The sequence below is a fragment of the Gadus morhua genome, chromosome 12 (assembly GCF_902167405.1).
Source record: "Gadus morhua chromosome 12, gadMor3.0, whole genome shotgun sequence".
NCBI lineage: Eukaryota > Metazoa > Chordata > Actinopteri > Gadiformes > Gadidae > Gadus > Gadus morhua.
In genome coordinates, this window is record NC_044059.1 from 17,341,966 (window position 1) to 17,360,611 (window position 18,646).

Here is an 18,646-nt window from a genome sequence, read left to right on the forward strand (position 1 = left end):
TCCTTTGAACTCCAACCCCACCTCCCCCCACCTCAGTAAATCCTTTGATTTACTTCTTGCCATGAAATATGAACATTGTGATTCACCCCTGACTGTTGACCCCCTGGAGGCATTTCAATGGCAACCAGATCTAATCAGGAATAAGGGTTCACATAGAAAGTTTCCTTGCCAGAAGCAGTTGACTGTGAATGTATGTGTGTGTGCGTGTGTGTGTATGTGTTTGCATGCCTGTATGTGTGGGCCTGTGTTTGTGTGTGTGTAACTGCCTATGTATGTATGAGTGTGTGCCTGTGTGCGTAGCGACCTGTATATCTGTGATATTGTGTGTGTGTGTGTGTGTGTGTGTGTGTGTGTGTGTGTGTGTGTGTGTGTGTGTGTGTGTGTGTGTGTGTGTGTGTGTGTGTGTGTGTGTGTGTGTGTGTTTGTGTGTGTGTGCGTGCCTGTGTCTCTATGTAGGTGTCTGTATGTGTGTATGTGTGTGTGTGTCTGTGGATGTGCCTCTGTGTATGTGACTGTGTGTGTACACGAGGTTGAACCAACTTGAGGCAGAGGTAAGTGGGGCGTATTGAGAAGTAAATCACCGCACACAAACGTCAAGCGGTGCTTCTCGCTCTGAACACACGCAAAGGTCATTGTGTCCATCAGAGATTTGTCTGGGCCAATACCGGGTGGAGTGGTGGATGGGGATGAAGGGTGAGGCGGGTGGAGGTTTGTGCAGGGTCAGTGGTTCATTCCAGAGAGTCAAGATACTATCCACACGTTAATAACACATTCATAAAGACCCTGGCATTACCCTGCAGACCGTGTCCTGTCCACCCCTTACCCCATCATTCAACATGGCTGGGACCAAGGCCCCGGGGTATAGAGACAGTCCATAAATCCATAAACGTCCTTCATATTTACTTCCGCCTCGTAAAGCCAATGCCAGTAGCAAGCATTCTACCGAAACAATGTATTATGTTAGTGGATTACCAGCGACGGCTCAGATATTGACTTAGCAGTCTGTAATTATTCAGTTACTAAAGAAAGAGGATATGTATGCTCTTCAATTATTTGGCAAATTCTGTTCGCGGCGCAAAAAAACGATGTAATTGCCCAATTTGAGGTATCTCAGATATCTAGTGTATTGTGCTGCTAGGGTTGATATATATCTGCCATAGAATGCTGTGTGTTGACATCGCCCTATATTACCGTCTCCTAGCGACCTTGTCTCTGTCTCTCGCTCCCTCTCTCTCTCAAACATTGTCCTCAATTAGAAGCACGCTCGCCGATCCATTTTCTGATAGACAGACAAGAAGAGGTTTCCGGTCTATGTGTGACCTATGAGTTTAGTGAGACAAAAGGAGATATTCCAAGAACATTCATTATCTCAAAAGAAATTACCCGCATCTGTGATTTATGCTAATCTCTGACCATGTGTGCAAGGCTTAAATTCCTTTTAACTACTAAAAATAGACTTCCCTTAACTTGCCACCGGGGGTTAAGATATTATTAATGTCGGAAAGGGAAAGAGATGAAAGGAAATGATCGCAGAGGGGGGATGATGGGGGGAGGGGGAGGGGGGAGGAGAAAAAGTTTAAGTATGAAAGGGAAGTGCAGACCGTCTGAAGGCTGATCACATATAAACTAGAGCTGTCAGTTAAACGCGTTATTAACGGCGTTAACGCAAACCAATTTTAACGGCGTTAAAATAAATATTGCGCGATTAACGCAATTGTTTTATTTAAAAAAAAAAAAAAAAAACTTTTTTTTTTTTTTTTTCTTTGGCTCAAAACATAGAAGCAGTAGCCTGACTGCTATGTTCGAATGACATTTGTTCAAAGCAGTCGTTTAATTGCACTATAGGCTCTTTTTTTGTATCGTCCTGTTTTGATCAATATATGCCAATGTTGTTATCAATAAAAAATCATTTGCACAAGGCAAGCCGATGCACTTCATCATACTGATATTCCTATCCTTTAGGACACACCGTGTGATAATGCCAAAGAACAAGAAGGGAGTATTTAGGGAATTGCCATGGAGATGGCGTCCTCCTTCAACATAGAAGCCAAAAGAGATCAATAAAAAGTGACTATCGGTTCTTGTGTACATCCATCAGTTGCCCTCAGCTGCGGGCTGAGGGATGTACACAGAACTGGACCCAGCGTTAGAGTCAATCCGATGTACCACGCCAGCCTAACCAATCATTTCATTCCATTGCCCCATCTCCCCATGACCTCATCATCCCCTCTGCTGTGTGGGGATGTGGTTGTCACTGTCCTGTACAGAGGTAGGCACCGGGCACATTGCCCTCCTCCTACGCATGCTGTGCTGCGCGCCTCGCTGTAGCATGCTACACTGTACACACTGTGCATGTTGCAACGGAATGAATATATATGACCCCAGAGTAATACTCTCTGTTAGTGTGGTTTTTCTCTTTGTTTTTTGTTTTCCATCAGTTTCTAGACACCTGGCCAATTCCTCTGTGCTTTTTTTGCTTCTCAGAATATTAACCAACTAGAGCTTTTTGGAGACATGTCCACTCCCCCGGATATCATCTCTCCATCCGTGAGTAGAATGTTTGTTTCCGTTGACTTATTTTCCTGGCGGTGGGTAGCATACATTGATGTGGATCCGCAGAGGACGAAAACTGCAATACCCATGCTGCAGTTCTTCACATTCCTCTTATCTTGTGTTAGGGGCCTCTACTCTCCTGACCTACATACATCTGTGCATGTTCAGGACAAAAACATTGTGGTTGTTGTTGTCATGAATACATGTCTGCTCTCTGATCAACCCTCTCCTCTCTCCATCCAAACGTCATGGCTGAAGACCCCCGCCTCTCCCGCCAATACCCTGCTAGACCCCTCCCTGGGCCTGCAGCCCCCCTCAGAACTCTTTGCCTCCTTCAGCCCCACCTCTTTGCCCTCAGGTAACACCCTGCTCCGTGTGCATCACTCACTCACGCACAGACACACAAGCACGCGTCTGCACACATACACACACACACACAGGGCTGCAGAAAACAAATACACATCTGGAGATAAGGACAGTTGAACAGGAGGAAGACATAAGAGAGAAAATAGATTAAGATAAGAAGGGCAGAAGCAGGTAGGGTGGGTAGGAGGGAGATAGAGAGCCGGAGAGGGGGGGGATGATAAATGGAGATGTGGATTTTGATGTGGTGGGAGGGTTGGGGAAGTGGAGAAGAGGTTGCCATGCGTTGAATATAAAATGCTTCATTTAGTGCAGGCCCGGGCATTTCTGCTTTACCTTTGGCTCAGTTTAACTGGGCCGGTCAGCAGGGACGTAATAAACATGTGGGGATGGCTGGGGGAGAGACTCTTTGGTATGCACGCTGCTTCTGTGGATGACACTGCTGCGCTGCGCTCTCCTCCTCTCCTCCCCCTCCTCCTCCTCTCAGACATTATTATAAACATGTTTCGTCCTTTCCATTCCTCCTTTAAAGTCCTCTCTTCTCCTCTCCAATTTCTTACATATCTATCGTTCCATACTTCCCCACTCTCCGCTATTATTAAATCCTCTCTTTCCCTCTCCCCTCCTCTTCTCTCTCCTCTCCTCTCCTCTCCCCTCACATCCCTTCTACTCACTTCTCCCTCACACTTTCCCTTTTCCCCCTCCTAACGATCTGCCAAGGAGGTGTAAGTGTATAAAGGCCTCTGGGCATTACGTGCTGCCCTGTTTCTGTATCATAACATTTGGTGGTGCAGGCAGGAGAGGCAGCGTGCAAGTGTGATAGATAGAGAATAGTTGTGCTGTACATCAGTCAGAGTGCATCACATAGAGAGGTCTGGCCATTCATAAGGCCTGCCTCACAAAAAGGGATCATTCCAGTCACTTCACCAAGACCATTAACAGACACTGCATTAGGCACAGGCCAAAAGTAGGCCAGCGCTGTTTGATGATGCATTGGTTATTATGCTAGTGTGTGCATAGTGCATTGTGTATGTGTTTGAAATTAATATTCTGCTCCCCTTTCTTCCCTGCTCCACATCCCAGACATGAGGGATGTACCCGTGTCTGTGCCTCTACTTCCTAGCTCATGTTTCTTACAGCTGTTTGTGTCTCACCCTGACCACCAGGTTATGTGACCATGGGAGCCGTGCCTCCAGCCCACTGGTCCCAGCAGGCCTTCGCCGCCCAGGCCCCCCTGGCATTCGGGGTGCAGTCTCCCCTGGGCCAGGTGCTGCCGGGGGGCCAGCCCCTTATTTGGGGCCAGGCCAACCTGTTCCCCGCCACGCAGCAGCAGTGGGCGGCCATGGCGGCCGGAGCCTTCCCTCCAACAGCCTACCTCCCTGGCCAGCCCGTGGGGCCCCTGCCTGCCGCCATGTTCCAGACCCTGGCCCAGATGGCGGCCATCCCCTCCCCCACCGGTGACGGCCAATCAGGTGTGGCCGCCGCCGCCACCGCCACCGCCACCGCAGGCGCATCGGCCCTCTCGCCATCGGCACTGTCGAGTCCCCTGCGCCAGGAACGTGCCGCCCTGAAGATGAGCAAGGAGATGTTTAAGGTAAAAGACCTCTACTTTGAGGCTTCCGTCGCTTCCGCCGAAGGCTGTTAAACTACTAGCCCCTTTGTTGAGGGCCTCTGCCTGATTCCTTTTTTATTTGGATATTCAGAGACATCTAGATTCTTGCAACTTTCCATTGATAATATATAATAAACATTAAATAATAAATGATAATAAACTTTAACACAAAAAACACATTAACATCAATCTGCCAATCACTAGTCAAAAAATCGAATCCCGTTCTATCAGTTATACAAAAAAAATACATTAATTCGACATTAACTTTGACCTCCCATGCAGCTTGTTATTGAATACCCTTTTATTATTATTGAAAACCTTCTTTGGTGACAGGACTTCCCCCTGGCGAGGGCTCCAGCCATGCCGGGCCCGAAGACGGGGCAGCCCAATCTAGCAGGAACCTCTGATGCTTTCAGCAGCTACTTCAACCGAGTGGGCACCGCCCAGGACACAGACGACTGTGACGACTTTGACATTTCTCAGATGAATCTGACACCTGTCACCTCTACAACGCCCTCCACTAACTCACGTAAAGACACACATGCATACACATACACACACACACGCTCAAACACACACACAAACACATTCATGAACAAATACTTGCAAAGACGCCAATTGACAACATATGGCATTTCACCGTTATTCACATCATTTATTTAACATGGTCACTCACAACGCATATGAAACACACGCTGGAAAACCGCATATGAACCGAAACAGACAACACACAAATATGCAGAAGGAGAATATATGTCAACGTATCAATGTATCATAGACAGGATATATATTGACATCATATACCATATACATAGCCAAATAGATTTTTATAGATAGTGTTATTTCTAAGTGCTTATGCCACGGAACCCATTGAGTTATGTTCATAGTTCCTTGAAAACGGCACAAACAAATGGCAGGTTTGTGTCCAAAACGAGGCATTGGGCTTCCATCACTGCATTTTGACCAGGGTGCTGCTCAGTCAAAATAATCAACCCCCCCTAATATACCACTGCCTGCAGTGGTATTCGTTCAAAAACGACTTCAATGAGGACCCCAGTATCTGATTTCGGTAAAACATCGACTGGGGCTACCCGCACTTTGGAGAGGAACCAATTCAAGGCAAGACTTTCTTAGAATGTGAGGCATACAATTAAATGGAGATTTTAGGAAACCCCTGGTGACATCAAACACACTGCCCACACATCGCGCTGACTATATTGTACCCTGTGGAAATTTATGTTTTCGAAAAGCACTTCGACAGCCTTGGCGAAAAGGGCAATTTGGATTGGTTGTAAGTATATCTGGGCCTGAAGTACAGCTAATCCTTTCCCCCATCCCGCAGCGCCAACATCGGCCCCCAGGCAGAGCTCCCCCTCCAAGTCCTCACATGTCAGCGACCCCCCAACCGACGCAACGGACCCCCCTACGGATGACTCGTTTGGCGAGGTAGAGGGCAGCCCTAGTCGCAGTGGCGAGGAGGACCCTGTAAGTGTGTGTTTGCATGTGTGTGTGTGTGCGCGTGTGTGTGTGTGTGTGTGTGTGTGTGTGTGTGTGTGTGTGTGTGTGTGTGTGTGTGTGTGTGTGTGTGTGTGTGTGTGTGTGTGTGTGAATGCTAGTGTCATCAGCTGATAAATAGCCCATGTTAAAGCTTTGGCAGGCCAGGTAATCACTCTACTTGATTAAGGGGCAGACCTGTGTGTGTGTGTGTGTGTGTGTGTGTGTGTGTGTGTGTGTGTGTGTGTGTGTGTGTGTGTGTGTGTGTGTGTGTGTGTTTGTGTGTGTGTGTGTGTGTGTTAGAGATGCGCGGATGGGCTATTATTTCATCCGCAACCGCATCACAAAACGCTTGATCCGCCCGCCATCCATCCGCAACAATTTTTTTGACCAATTTTCAAAACCGCACCCGCCCGCCATCCGCCAGTTGTTTTTAGGTATATGCGCTGCTGACGCGAGGCTAGAAAGTTCTTGCCTGTTCTTGAAAGGAGACTGATCCAATGCCGCAAAGATATTTAAAGGATAAAGTCCCTAGTATGAAAGCCTATTGGCTATGTTGTAGCCTATCCCCAGAATATTATCAGTGAAGTGACGTCTGTCTCCGATCGATGCACAGGGAGAAACTTTAAAATAGCCAAGCACATCGGCAAACCTGACCTTACCATAGGCTAGTAGGCCTACACTTTTTTATCATTGTAATAAAACGCAATTTGGTACACCATTTTAATATGGTAATATAGCCTACTGTGTTGTTTTTTTTGCAAAATGAAAGATAGCCTTTTAAGGAAACGCCGACTCGAGCCTATTAATTCTGAAATTTCACCACATTGAAGGCTATATAGGCTACTGTAACAAGCCCAACACTTGCCTGCTTGCCTTGCAAATCAAAGTTTTACGACTATTTTTCTTACCTTCTTTCTTAGGTGTTGATGTTACTGAGCTAGAAGTTTAACTTGTTCTGCACATCTCGTGCTGCCAATGCCTGATGTCACTTCTGAGTCAAATCACTCCATCATCTCTTTGAAATTCCATATTCCCCGAGTGGTAGGCTACAATGACTGGCTGTTTTAAAATATAACTTATACGAAACAAAATAACCCAGGCAGTTTCATCTACTGTCTCATAACTTGCAGGTTTGTGGAGATGCGACATGGGACGGATCGTCACTTAATTTAAACGTTTTTGCTTCCGTTAGTGTGTGTGTGTGTGTGTGTGTGTGTGTGTGTGTGTGTGTGTGTGTGTGTGTGTGTGTGTGTGTGTGTGTGTGTGTGTGTGTGTGTGTGTGTGTGTGTGTGTGTGTGTGTGTGTGATAGAGACAGAGAGGCCAATTTACTGCCTGATGAGAATTGGATTATTTCAAAATGTGCTTGGAAGTAGGTAACGACATTTAACAATGTGTATATATTTTTGAATTTCGTTGGTTAAACCGCCAGCCGCCCAAATTTAATTAAAATATTATTTTTTGTCACGTCACCCGCCCGATCCGCAGTTTAACCGCGGAGTCCGCGGTTGCAACCGCCAACCGCGCATCTCCAGTGTGTGTGTGTGTGTGTGTGTGTGTGTGTGTGTGTGTGTGTGTGTGTGTGTGTGTGTGTGTGTGTGTTTTTGTGTGTGTATGTTGCACACACACACAGGATTCTAGCCCATCCTGTGTGTGTGTGTGGGCGTGTATGTGTGTGCGTGTTTGTGTCTGTGTGACTGTGTCTATGTGTTTATTTATTATATGAGGAACCTTTTTGGGGGATTTTAGCCCACCTTATACAGGAGGTGATAAGGGGACGTGCACCAGTCGATATGTGTGTGTGTGTGTGTGTGTGTGTGTGTGTCTGTGTGTGTTTGTCTGTTTGTGTGCTTGCATGTGTGTGTGGGTGTGTATGTGTGTGTGTGTGTGTGTGCGTGTGTGTGTGTGTGTGTGTGTGTGTGTGTGTGTGTGTGTGTGTGTGTGTGTGTGTGTGTGTGTGTGTGTGTGCGCTTGCATGTGCGTGTGTGTGTGTGTCTGAATGAGTGTATGTGTGTGTATGTAGCTAGCAGGGCGTTAAGTGAGCTGGTGGAATGGACAGAGACATCATTAAGTGTTTATTAATATGAGCCTGGTATCCTCTATACATCAAATGAATGGAAAGGCTCTTCCTGGCTAACATGAAGAAGAATTAGTGGCCCAATTCGCCCCAGCAATTTATATTTATTCAGTCCAAGCCAACCAGGTCTGTCTGACCCAGAAATAGACAGGGAGAGATAAGGGAGCGGTGAAGAGGTATAGAGGGGGTCCGGTGAGGGGTAGTAGGCCTGTGTGACCTTCCGGAAAGAACCCAAAGCAAGGCTCGAGATTCTAGCCCCTTCTGTCTTACTTTGTTTCTCTTTGTCTCTCTGCCTGTCTTTCTTCCTTTTTGTTTTCTCCTTGGATTCCCTCCATTGCGTCTCTCAACCTTTCAGCACTTTTTTGTTTTACCGTTATTATGCTTCTCTTTTTGTCTTGTTGGTTTAACGCTTTTCATACAGTCATTATTGAAAATACTTACAGAGGGGAAGAAGAAAGCAAGAGCTTTCACATTCTAGAAAATGCCACAACCTCAAAAGAAGGGGAACCTTTCCGAGACTTGAGGAAAGGAAGGAAAATAATGCATTTGGGGCCACTGCCGCCCACGCGCTGATTTGTGTGAGGAAGGGAGAGATAGAAAGGTTACCCAGGAACCGAGAGAAGGGGAAAAAAGGACAGAACAAGTAGAAGTGGGAAAAAACAGCATCCCACAATATGGGGTGTGAAAAGCCAAAGTGTTTCAGGGGAAAGCAGCAAATCAATAGAATGAACACTAAAAGGCTTTCATAATAGGTCACTCGCTGTGTGAGTTTCAGTGTTTGGATGTGTGTGTGTGTGTGTGTGTGTGTGTGTGTGTGTGTGTGTGTGTGTGTGTGTGTGTGCGTATGCGTGGTGTGTGTGTGTGTGTGTGTGTGTGTGTGTGTGTGTGTGTGTGTGTGTGTATGTGTGTGTGTGTGTGTGTGCTTATGTGTGTGTGTTTCCATGTGTGGATATGTAGGTGTGGGGCTGTCAATATATTTGAATGGGAGTCTGAGAGTTGGAGATGAGCAGTGGTTTTTATCTCTGATCGTCCTTTTTGTCCCTTTTCTCGATGGTCACTTTCTCTCTTCAGCTCCTGTTTACGCCTTTGCCATTTTCAGTCCTCAGAACTGCTGCGGCCCTCCTTCAACTTGATTCTTCCTCTGTTTGCTTCCTTTCTCTACCTTCTTTTCCTCCATTTCCTATTTCACAAACTCGGTTCTTCTTCTTTCAAATCTACATTTCCACCGACTGTTTCTCCACACTCCTCCTTCCTGAATCCCTCTCCTTCCCTTCTCCCTCGTCCACACAACATTCCTCTAGGCGTGTAGTTCTGGTTCTCCCTGCCCCAGCGAGACGACAGAGCCTTGTCCTGACCAGGCCAGTCCAGAGGCAGGGAGCTAGACAACCGCAGGGAAGGGTAGGTACTGACTCTTTCTCTTCCTTCCACCACTTTAAATTCCATAAGGATGCAGACCTCTCCCTGTCTGACTTAATCTCTCTCTCTCACTCTGCTGTCCTCCCCCTTCTGCCTTGCCCCTTTGTCACATCACTGCCATCATTGATTCTTTTTTTAACCTTCACTGTAATTTCCTCATTGTTTCTTGCACCCCCGCTCTCCTTGCCTGCTATCAAACATGTCTTCCCTGCCTGCGTGTGTGTGTCTGTGTGTGTCTGTGTGTGTGTGTGTGTGTGTGTGTGTGTGTGTGTGTGTGTGTGTGTGTGTGTGTGTGTGTGTGTGCGTGCGTGCGTGCGTGCATGTGTGTGTCATTGCTATGCTATGTCTGTTTGCTGTTAAGTTGTATCTTTTTATATTATTATTATTAATACTATTATTAGAATTATTATTTTGCAACCCTCGTGAGTATTCCACTGTACAGCGAAGCAATGATCCCACAAAGCCTGCTTTAATCCGAGTGTATAGCCATCCAATATTTATCCCTATTCGCTTTGGAGCGACTGTACCCCGGTAACCTCCTACTCCTGCTCCCACACCCTGGTTTTCTAAGGCCCGTCCGGTGCGTCTCACAGCACAACGCAACCGTTAATCACAGATCATCAGCAAAAGTGCACTGCTAGGAACAAAGGTGTCTTTTGTCATTGGCTGGTTTTGTCAGTGATACGCTGATCTCTGGTGATTAAGGTTAACCCCAAGTGATGCGCCGTGTCGTTTTAGTTTCATGCATATTGCATAACGTTTAGCGATGCAATGTGACACACAGCGTATGCATTCTTTTAGAGGGACGGGGGAACAGTAAGTGGCAGAGAGCACAGACATCATCCCTACTGATAACAACATGAAAAGACTGCCGTGTTACTCAACGCAGAGTTGAAGACTCAACGCAGCGTAGACTCAGAGCGGCTCATGGAGGCAGTTTATAAACAAAACCTCAGGGGCCTTAGCTCACATGACCTGATAGCAAAGAGTTGTGCTCACAGACTGTTCGTTTCCTCCTAGGAGACCATCGGTACAATATATGCAGAGCGGCGTCAAGACACGATTTACACCCACGCACACGCATACACACACATATGCAAAAGCATACAAGTGCAGCCTCGACGGCATAACCCTTGCACTATTTCTGTCCAAATTCATACACACAGGCAGGCAGCCATGTTGGTGCCTGCCTCCGAACCGCCGTCTGTGCGGCCCCCCCCCTGCCCACACACTTCCATACAGTAGCTTCCTAATGATAGCTGTTGGCAGCCAGTCCCACACGGATTTTTTTTTTAATGATTATCTTTTCATCAGTTAATGCTGGGGTGCCAGGATTAATGACTGCCCGGACATAATTGGCTTTAATTAAAGCCCAAGACGCCTCCTCGTCACCCCCACTGAAGGGGGAAGGGGAGATGGCATCTTGGGCCGTGGAAGGGAGAGTGGTGACTAGTGTCTCTGATGTGTAGCACCACAAACCCATGCGCCCCTCATCCCACACGTGAACCCAACTGCAGCTTGTCACACTGAGAGGTTTGAGTTAAAGTATCATTTGTGTTTGTGTGTGTGTGTGTGTGTGTGTGTGTGTGTGTGTGTGTGTGTGTGTGTGTGTGTGTGTGTGTGTGTGTGTGTGTGTGTGTGTGTGTGTGTGTGTGTGTGTGTGTGTGTGTGCGTGTGTTTGTGCGGGGTGGAAACTGAAGCGACCTCAAGGAAGTCGTTTTTGTTCCTGTGATGTTGTTGGTAGGAACACTGGACTTCTTTGGTTCGGGTCTAATGAAGATGCATCCATATGGTGTTTATGTGCTCAATCACAACTACTTAAGACACCTTGCCAAGTGAACACACACGCACACACACATAGACACACGCCCAAACACAGTCACACGCACACAAAAACACACATGCACACACACAGACATATACATGCACACAAGCACACACGCACAACACACACACAGCCACACCCACACACACAGTCATACCACACATACACACAAACAAACACACACCTGTGCATTAGACCTAGTTATTCCCCAGCCAAACACACCTGTGATTGCTGCCACAGCCACCTGTGCCCGGATTGCAGCCAAAAAAGTGTGAGTTTGTGTGTAGGTGTGAGTATTTGTGTCTGTGGTTGGCTGTGATTGCCTGTCGTCCAACAGTAGGGGCCAGACGTACATGTGTTGAGGTTTTCGCGGGAGTAAGTGTTTTTCTTTTTTTTGTGTTGGCTGATCTCATGGTGTCCAGTGCGGGCACTCAGGCCTCTACCGTGAAATGGTTTGCTTCCACGCTTCACAGAGAAATCACACAATGCTCTGCTGGAATGCCCTGGTCAGGACCAACCGCAGGCACACAGGGACACAGGGACACACACGCACTCATGCACATAAATACACATGAGGAAAGACACACATGCAGAGAACCACATATTCCACAGACAATCTCTCTCACACAAACACACACACACACACACACACACACACACACACACACACACACACACACACACACACACACACACACACACACACACACACACACACACATATACACAAATCCAAACACACTATTAAAGCACACATGAATGAATAAACATTTGCTGCACACAACACTCACCTTTATATTGAAAGAATGAAGGCATAATGAACACCAGATATTTAGCCTATTAGGCTCTGATTTTTGTTTCCATTAAGCAGCCCATCCCTCCTCCTTCTCCTCGTCCTCCACTTCCTCTTCGATCACCTCTTCCAATTCCATCCCTACCACCACCTCCACCAATTCCTCCTCCACCACCTTCTCCTTCCCTAACTCCTCATCCTCCACCACCTCCTCCTCCACCTCCTAATCCTCTAAATCAGAGATCTTCAACAGGGGGTCCGCGAACCCTAGGGGATCCGCGGAGGTACTGCAGGGGGAGGGGGGGTCGCGAAAGTTATGGTTGATTAGATTTTTCTTTTTCATTTCAATTTTTCCACAAATTGAAATGTCTATAAATACACATTAACATGAATCCAACACACTAGCCGCGTTTACTTGGACACTTCTGATCTGATTTCTAATCGGAATTGATCTATTCCTATCATGCGATCCGAATGTACTGTATATATGGCATTTACAAAAGTGGTAACCGTATGTCTGTATATCTCTCGTGCATACCTGACACATCTGGACCGAGCACTCTAGCAGGAGAGAGCTTTTCTCTGCCTGCTCCTTCAATTAAGAAGGACAGCACAGCAACGTCAGTTTCTCGTCCGGTCTTTATATCTACCCCCTCCTCCGCCGCAAACAATACGTATTTGGATGAAAGTGCACAGACAAGACTGATGGGAGAGAGAGAGTGCTGTTATGTAAGGGATAATGTACAGAACGCCAGTCATTATCGGGAAAAGAAGCAATCAGCAGAGAAATTGTCCGCCAAAGACGTTGACGCCGCTTAGCATCCGGACACGCTGGGGTTGATAAGTTACCGGACCACTTGCAGAGTGTTAAGGAAGACGCGAATCAGTCACTAAATGACACTAACATGCATCACAAATTTTCGTTTCCACATTTATGTTTTAAAAATGTCAATTTGAATAGCTTTTATGTACGATTACATGCAATTGACAGATATTGGTGATCTTGGCAGGTATCAGTTTATTATGTTATGTTATGTTTATGAATGGCAGTTGCATGGCCACCCTACTCAATGTACCTTGCACATGTTTAAAATAAAAGCATGAATATATGAACCTGTGTATTATTTGAATATCTTAGTATTGAATGCAAAATAACAAGGTACATTTATGCATGGCACTATAGGACCAGTTTAAGAAAAAACACAATTGTATACAATACATAAGTAGGGGGTCCCCGCTCCATCGCTCGATCAGTTTGGGGGTCCTTGGCCTGGAAAACTTTGAAGACCCCTACTCTAAATCATTCTCGAGCCCCTTCTCCTCCACCACCTCCCTCTCCACTAACTGCTCCTCCCCTCCCTCCTCCTCTTACTCAACCTCAATCTCCAGCCCATTCTCAACTACCTTAACCTCCACCTGCTCCTACAACTCAAACGTCCACCTCCACCACCTGCCTCTACCCCCTCCCCCTCCTCATCCACATACTGCTCCATTTCCTCCTCCTCTTCCTCTTTCACCTCATTCTCAACTCACTCCTCATCCATCACATTATCCTACACCAACTCTGCCTTCGCCTCCTCCACCACCTCTGCCTCCACTCCCTCCACCTTCTCCTCCAACGGCTCCGCCCCTCCCCCCCTTCTCCCCCAACTACGTCTCCTCCCCCTTTCTTCCACCACCTCCACCCTCATCTCCTCCACCACCTCAACCACAGCCAACTCCACCCCCTACTCTTCCACCTCCTCATCCCCCTCCTTTTCCCACCTCCTCCTTCTCCATAATCTCCTCCTCCCCCTCCTCCATCACCTCCTCCAGCACCGTTGGCAGCGTGGACTGAATGATGTAGAGGCGCAGTGCCGGATAGTGAGCTTGGGCGCTCTGGGAATGCTTGGCCTTGTCACTGCTGCTCTCAGCATCTCTCTGTCACCATTCTTTCTCTCAGTCACTCAGTGGTGCTGGCGTCTCCTTTCTGCTGACTGTCTGGGTCTGGAAAGCCTCTCGAAATGCCACCATAACTACCCTTCAGCTCTAACAGCTTTTTTTGGGTTTGAGCATCACTCCGATAAGGCATGAACTTTAACTCTCTAAATGAGAATAGGTCTGCAGAACCGCTTTGGTTTTGGTGGTCATGTCATGCCGCACATTGATTCAAGAAGTGTCTACTGTGCAAAAATAATGCAAAAGACTGGAAAGTTAGTAATTCTTCAAAAGTTGTTGGTTCAAGGATGATTGAATAGTTTGTCATTGTACTACTCGATTCACCAAATAAAATGTGATTAACTTGGACAAGGACGCTGATCTTGGAAAGTCCTGCACTCCCTCAAAACATTCCATTGTTTATTTTTGAATTTTTTTATAAGAACATGTTGCTGATGTTTGTTAGAGGGAATTGTTTTTTGCATTTAAGCACTAGCATGGGGGCGTTTTCCAATTTACATATTCATAGAATGATACAGTGATATTAACATAAAGGTGTAGAATCAGTGCTAAGCCTGAGAAAAAAACATAATATATTGAATGATACGGGTAAAGGTTCAGGGGACCTTTAAGGAACTAAGTCCATTTGCAGTACAATTTTCTTAAATACGATTTTAAGGTTTTCAGGTCTGAACGACCTGTAAACAGACCAGGCTATACTCTTAGCAATCTGGGCCTCATAGGGAGAAAGAGAGGTCTTCCGGAAATCATCATATCACCAGTCATGAGCCTCCAATCCACCTGTGATGGTGGCAGATTGATCGGCTGGTAATTATGGGTATGATAATCACACCCATGATTACTTAAGTCGTATGTGCTGCGATTGCAGGGGTTTGCATTGTCAAGCGCGGTTTTCAGCTAGCTTGGTTTCGAGTAAAGAATAGACGCAGTGAGTCACAAACTGGTGTTACTAGGCAGCTTGTTTCTCGCCTGTCACTGATTCATAAGGCACAGGATAGACAGAATGAAGAGGGAACGCGGATGGAAATGCATCACTGCGCACACGACACAGATACCAATATGTTGGCACATGCTCCTCCATTCTCACAATGTGACACACCCAGACACACACACACACACACACACACACACACACACACACACACACACACACACACACACACACACACACACACACACACACACACAATTGCAAGCAACCACACATAGAAACTCAATACCAATTACACACGCAGCCACAGACATACAGACATTAGGTTTTATGAGCGAAGGGTCTGTTGTTCTCTGAGAGCTCTACATGGGCACCGATGAACTGAGCGATAACTTTTGAGAAAACCGACGCCAGTCTTCTACTGCCACCTGCTGGCCAGAGTAGAAATGCAAGCTAATAAGATATTTTAATTGATCAGGAGGATATTAGGCCTAGCATTGGTAGCTAAGTTGAAACAATGTAACCACTTATATATAAAAATATATAATATAATAATAATAATAATATAATAACCACATTGCTTTCTGTGAGTTAATGTGAAGTCGAGTAGACCTACTCGACTCTGTGACTCTGTGTGTATTCAAGGTTTTTTTCTAATGCTGTTGTCATGTTTTTTCCCACAGAAATGGAAGGACCCGCTCTATGCCCAGGTCAACAAAGGGAAAAAATAAAAAAGCTACAAGAGACGTCAGAACCAGACCAGCAATTGGCAAACCAACAGAAACCTTCAGTGTGTGCGTGTATGTGCTTGTGCAAGTGTGTGTGTCTGTGTGTGTGTGGGTGTGGGAGTGTGTAAAGCCCGACTCTGCCCCTGCACGGTACCACTGCCATTCCTCCTCTCCAATGTCTAACAACCTCCCCAGAGAAAGCTCCTCTAGCCCACGTACCTTCATCTCCTCCTCCGCCTCCTCCTTCTCCTCCTCCTCCTCATCTCGGCTGCCCTCGCTCTCCCTGTAAAGGACAGAGAGAGTTAGCGAGAGCGATAGAAAGACCTATGGTTGATTCCTCTTATATGAGATCTGTCACCAAATGCTCTTCCCTCCTGCTCCTCAATCTGTACCAATACCAAGGGCCAACACTTACAGACAGACCTGCTCCACCTACACCCATCCAGCCCTCCCCTTCTCTCTTTGCTTCTCTCTCTTACTCGCTCCTCCTCCTACGCCTCTTCTTCCTCCTCCACCTCTGACATTTCCCATACCAGAGTTGTGGCCAGATCGAAGCCTCATCCATCCACCTATGCGTGTGTGTGTGTGTGTGTGTGTGTGTGTGTGTGTGTGTGTGTGTGTGTGTGTGTGTGTGTGTGTGTGTGTGTGTGTGTGTGTGTGTGTGTGTGTGTGTGTGTGTGTGTGTGTGTCTCTGTGTGTGTGTGTGTGTGTGTGTGTGTGTGTGCGTGCATGTGCGCGGCAAACACAGACTACACTACTCAACTCATAAACACACACTGAGACTGGAAGGTATAAGAGCGACCATATTTTATGTACACGCAAATGAATTAATGCGTGTAGCAGAGATCCAGTGGAGGAGCTAGATTCTAATGGGCCTACCAGGACAAATCTACTGCTTCTGCTTGGAAGATCCCTCCACCTGATTGGTCGGGCGTTTTTTTGTTTCGTTTTTTCCCCATACATGTGAGTGTCTGCTGGATCAATATGCAGAAAAAGACAACTGGAGCTAGACACATACAAATACATACACTTCCATACATAGACATGCACTTACAGACAGGTACAGGGGACGTGTGTGGGTTCAGAGCCAATATGTTGGTGTTCAACACTCCTACACCCACGAAGACCCAGAAAGACATACATATACGTGAATCAGACACCCGGACAAACACACACATTCAAATAATAAAATCAGACATTACTACATATAAACCTATCAAAATACCACTTAACACACACGCAAACATTTGATTGGCCAAACAGGTGTAAGTGGCCAGCTGGACACAGGCCAGAGGACTAGACGTGCTACAGAATGGGATCTGTGAAGACATGGATGTTGCAAATCAAACTGATTCTGTGATTGAACTGTTCACTCTCTATAGCTTTTGTACAATACAAATGAAAAAGAAATGAACAAATAAATGAAGACAAAAAAATGATTTTTTATTTTATAAGTCAAATCCGGCCACCGGGGGCAGCTCTATAGGAGTTATAAAGTGTACATGGCTTTAAGGCATCTGATCCATGGTTTGCCAAGCTCATTTTGTAAATAATGATAACAAGAATCATTTGGTCCAGCGGACTTCTGTGCTATAAAATAGGAAGGCTTCCGTTATGCAAATTCTTTATAGATTTTACCCAAGCAATATCAACGTTCGTCCTCTACTTATGTTTCCGGGTCCTGTCTCAAAGCGCCCCCTCCCCCAACCCTCACCCCTGGCTTCAGTCCCCTGAGCCTCGTTTCACACAACACCATTGTTTCTCGTCTTAACCCTTTGTTGCCCAACATAAGGTCCCATTACCCCCTACACTGCACCGGTGTATCAAAGTTAGCATGACTGCTCATGTGACAGCAGCCGCTTCGCCATGTGACTTGTAGAACCCCCTCCCCTGCTCTACGTCCCATCACGTGTAGAACCCTCTCCCCCGCTCTGTCACACCTAGCTGCTCCATCCTCATTACCTGATTCAACCCCCCGCCCGGTCCGCCCACCTCGTAGCGTCCCATTCCTGAGTCCAGCGACCCTGCTGTACATGAGCGTCTCACCGGGGGGGGTGTTAGTCGTTCGTTGGTACATCCCCACCGCTGGGCTATCCGTCTCTCTGGTTCCAGAACATCTGCATCCAGGCCTCAACTCGAAGCCAGTGACTCCTTATTTTATGGCCTCCAGTCCGCTGCCTCATTTGATTTCTCTTTTATTTATTTTGAATTTTTGGACTTATTGATTTTGGTGTTGATTATCTTGATTAACAAACAAAATGATTGAGCGAAAAGTGAAATGGATTTAAAAAGGGAAAGCGTTGTTTTTGAGTCCGTAACATTTCTAGACCCTGTTTTAACTTTTACCTCAGCTAACGGTTTCTTAAGCGTCAAAATTGACATGTCATTTTTTTATCATTATGAATATGATGCATCCTACAGTGGATTTTTAGATGATTTTGCTTTTTTTCTCTTTTGTTTTGACCTTACGTATTCCACAATGTATTACTGTTGCAAATAAACACATCCCAAATGACTAATATGTCTACCCACACTTTATTTTACTCCTCTAGAGTAGTTATTTACATGCGTGAGAGACAGAGTGAGAGGGAGAGAGAGAGAGACTAATGGTTCGTGTCTGGCAGAGGTGACCCCTGTGTGTTTGAAAGCAAGGCGGGGGCACACTATTGTGTTGTAACTCAAGCCTGCTTTAATGAGCTGTCATGTCTCCGAAGTGCTGCTCTGACAGCCTCTAATGCAACATGCCATAAGCTTAATTAGCAGCTTAATGCCCAGCAAGGCCATTCCCTTCCTCTGTCTTATTTCCATACCAGCGCCTCCCTGCAGGATGCATAAACACAGTTAGCACAGCAATATTAACAGTCCAGAGTTAGTTTGTTCACGGCATCCTATGTATAGACATGTGTGCATGCGTA

General features: G+C 46.3%; 1 protein-coding gene across 13 annotated transcripts in view; it reads left to right on the plus strand.

The window, feature by feature from the left end:
- The window catches only part of dab1a (DAB adaptor protein 1a), a 166,034-nt gene extending 147,784 nt beyond the window's left edge, over positions 1–18,250 (plus strand). For 10 of the 13 annotated variants that reach the window (XM_030372487.1, XM_030372488.1, XM_030372497.1 and 7 more), the window contains 7 exons: positions 2,485–2,547; positions 2,812–2,911; positions 4,083–4,510; positions 4,862–5,057; positions 5,871–6,013; positions 9,402–9,498; positions 15,687–18,250. In XM_030372487.1, coding sequence (XP_030228347.1) covers positions 2,485–2,547; positions 2,812–2,911; positions 4,083–4,510; positions 4,862–5,057; positions 5,871–6,013; positions 9,402–9,482 — 1,011 coding nt within the window. In that variant the 3' untranslated portion in view covers positions 9,483–9,498; positions 15,687–18,250. Of the gene's footprint in view, positions 1–2,484; positions 2,548–2,811; positions 2,912–4,082; positions 4,511–4,861; positions 5,058–5,870; positions 6,014–9,401; positions 9,503–15,686 lie in introns of all 13 variants that reach the window. The other 3 variants (XM_030372489.1, XM_030372492.1, XM_030372490.1) reach the window with 3 other exon arrangements.
- Positions 18,251–18,646: the final 396 nt, after the last annotated feature.